The 3215-nt window shown below is 25.8% G+C and overlaps 1 protein-coding gene across 3 annotated transcripts in view; it reads left to right on the top strand.

Moving 5' to 3' along the window:
* LOC110267436 overlaps positions 110–3215 on the top strand; it is an 8085-nt gene continuing 4979 nt past the window's right edge. Inside the window, exons 1-4 of one of the 3 annotated variants that reach the window (XR_002355073.1) lie at positions 110–358; positions 1176–1222; positions 2905–2985; positions 3067–3205. Coding sequence is in view for 1 of the 3 variants with exons in the window: in XM_021112986.1 (XP_020968645.1) it covers positions 196–358; positions 1176–1222; positions 3067–3168 (312 nt within the window). In the remaining 2 variants the exon portion in view is untranslated. Of the gene's footprint in view, positions 359–1175; positions 1223–2904; positions 3206–3215 lie in introns of those variants that run through there. The other 2 variants (XR_002355072.1, XM_021112986.1) reach the window with 2 other exon arrangements.

Genomic DNA, 3215 nt, shown 5'->3' with positions numbered 1-3215 from the left:
ACTAAAACGTGAAAATAAGTATTTAAATTAATTAAATAATAATAAATCTTTAAAAAAATTGACTAAAGATTGAAATTAAGGTAATGAACAACTAACATCCTTGTATATATAAATATACGTAAGGAGAAGAAGAGAAAATGAAGCATATGCTCAGCTAAGTAGGCACCTTTAATTTTAATTAGCTTGTAAAAGAAAATGCATAGTCTTCAGAAGCAACGAAGTTTATTATTTCAGTACCTGCGTTCATCACCAAACAGCAACAATATTATTCATAATTCAAAAATGATTCTTTCATCTTCTTCTTTATTATTAGCCTCTAACTTTTCTTCCACTGCAGGCAAGGTCATTCCTTGCAAAGGTATGATAAAAAAAAACACAGAAATTCTCAAACTTATTATTATTGTTTCCCTTCATTCCCTTCTAATAATTTCCATATATTACTTGGTTATTTTTTTTCCTCTGACATATGGTAAATATTTGGTTGTTAATATATTCCGGATTTTTTAATTACTTTTTTTGTAAGATAAGTAACAAAAAATTTAATTTTGCATGTATTTAGTTCGTTACGAGATAATTAATAAGATTATATTATTTTTTTTTAAATAATTTCTCGTTCATATATAGTACAAACGAAATATATTTATAATTATATTATTTAAACTGCTAATAGAATAATATGATATTTTACTATATAATTTGGATCAATTTAAATTATTTAATTTAAATCAAAATGAATTCATATAATTTTCTATTAGTGTATTTATATCTGTAAATATTATATTTATTTTATTTATTTAAATAAAAAAATCCATATATATTCCATAACAATATACATCTTTTTGTAGACTTTCAGTCAAAAGAAATTTATGCATAGATAAGATATATATATAATTTTAACATCTCAAATTTAATATAGTAATTAGTACGGTCCCCTGAAATATAATGCTAATCGAAAGTTTAATTTCTCTATGCAGATCTAACTTGTCTATATTTTGCCTAAAACACTTTCTGTCTTTTTCTACCGATTATGTTGCCTGCTCATTTATATATGTTTTAAATGCAATTATTGTCAAATAATAAATAAATGTTAATATTTTCTTCTTCTCCCTTTTTTTTGGACGTGATTTCTAACGGACGTATAACTAACAATTTCTGTTGTGAATGAATGTGATCAGTGCGTACCACCAATATTTCCACGCATATTAGGACACGAAGCATCTGGGTAAGTTGTAATCAATTTGATTGCTCCTGGCCTGTTGCCATTAATGCTTCCCCACCATGAATACATATTGAATTAAAAAAAAAGTCATTTAAAAATGATATAAATAATTTGAAATAAAATATTTCTAATTTATAATTTTATAAATAATGCAAGTTTAAATCTTATAACTAATTAACCCAAAATTATTTGCATAAATAATATTATTATATTTTTTTTCTCAAACTTATTAGCACTCAAAGAAAATAAAGGAAACTTTCCAATACTCATTATTCAACTATTCAGAACATTTATTCATTCATAAAACACCCAACTGTGATACATTTGCTTAACTTTATATAGACAAAATCTGTAAATAAAATAATAAAGACAATAAGATATCTTTTTAGTGGTAAAATCTAACTAAACTAGTATTTAGAATTTGTTAAATAAAAAAAATTAGTCAAATTTGCACAAATAAATCCGCAGATTTTGGTGGGACAGATAGGTCGGCTCCTCAGATCAAAAGTTATTTTTCTCTTTTTTTTTTATTAAATAAAAAAGGAATTAGTACTATAAAAATTAATAATTATATTATTTTTAGGTCTTTTTTGTAGACTCAGTTAAAAGAAATTTATGCATAGATAAGATATATATGTAATTTTAACATCTCAAATTTAATATAGTAATTAGTACAGTCACCTGAAATATAATGCTAATCGAAAGTTTAATTTCTCTATGCAGATCTAACTTGTCTATATTTTGCCTAAAACACTTTCTGTCTTTTTCTACCGATTATGTTGCCTGCTCATTTATATATGTTTTAAATGCAATTATTGTCAAATAATAAATAAATGTTAATATTTTCTTCTTCTCCCTTTTTTTTGGACGTGATTTCTAACGGACGTATAACTAACAATTTCTGTTGTGAATGAATGTGATCAGTGCGTACCACCAATATTTCCACGCATATTAGGACACGAAGCATCTGGGTAAGTTGTAATCAATTTGATTGCTCCTGGCCTGTTGCCATTAATGCTTCCCCACCATGAATACATATTGAATTAGAAAAAAAAAAGTCATTTAAAAATGATATAAATCATTTGAAATAAAATATTTCTAATTTATAATTTTATAAATAATGTAAGTTTAAATCTTATAACTAATTAACCCAAAATTATTTGCATAAATAATATTATTATATTTTTTTTCTCAAACTTATTAGCACTCAAAGAAAATAAAGGAAACTTTCCAATACTCATTATTCAACTATTCAGAACATTTATTCATTCATAAAACACCCAACTGTGATACATTTGCTTAACTTTATATAGACAAAATCTGTAAATAAAATAATAAAGACAATAAGATATCTTTTTAGTGGTAAAATCTAACTAAACTAGTATTTAGAATTTGTTAAATAAAAAAAATTAGTCAAATTTGCACAAATAAATCCGCAGATTTTGGTGGGACAGATAGGTCGGCTCCTCAGATCAAAAGTTATTTTTCTCTTTTTTTTTTATTAAATAAAAAAGGAATTAGTACTATAAAAATTAATAATTATATAATTTTTAAATATATTTTTTAAATATTTTTTGTATTATTAATTCTTGAACTAGTTCCTATCAGACAATAATACAGAGACAGGCTATAATATTTTAAACCCACTATTAACTTGGTGGAGGATCTGCTCTTTTTTGAAGCAGAGCTTGGCGGGACAGGCTACCCACTTTGCCACCCACCGTGGAAATTTACTCCTAAGCCCGCCAAAATCCACGGATTAAGCGGTGCGAGTTAGTGCGGGATTTTTAAGTTTGACGGTTTCATATTTTCAGTCTCATTTATTTTTTATTTTTTATTTTTTGCAGTTTACGCGGGTCGTTTCAATAGATTTCGGTCCGTTTTCTATCCCTACTCCATGCATACCGCACTATGTTAAATATTTGATCTTGGCACAGAGAAAAGATTGAGAAAGGGAAGATTTGCAAAAGAATAGAGTTTTAGGGCGTGTTTAGTT

The sequence above is a fragment of the Arachis ipaensis genome, chromosome B10 (assembly GCF_000816755.2).
Source record: "Arachis ipaensis cultivar K30076 chromosome B10, Araip1.1, whole genome shotgun sequence".
Taxonomy (NCBI): Eukaryota; Viridiplantae; Streptophyta; class Magnoliopsida; order Fabales; family Fabaceae; genus Arachis; species Arachis ipaensis.
This window is presented reverse-complemented; position numbering and strand designations above follow the sequence as displayed.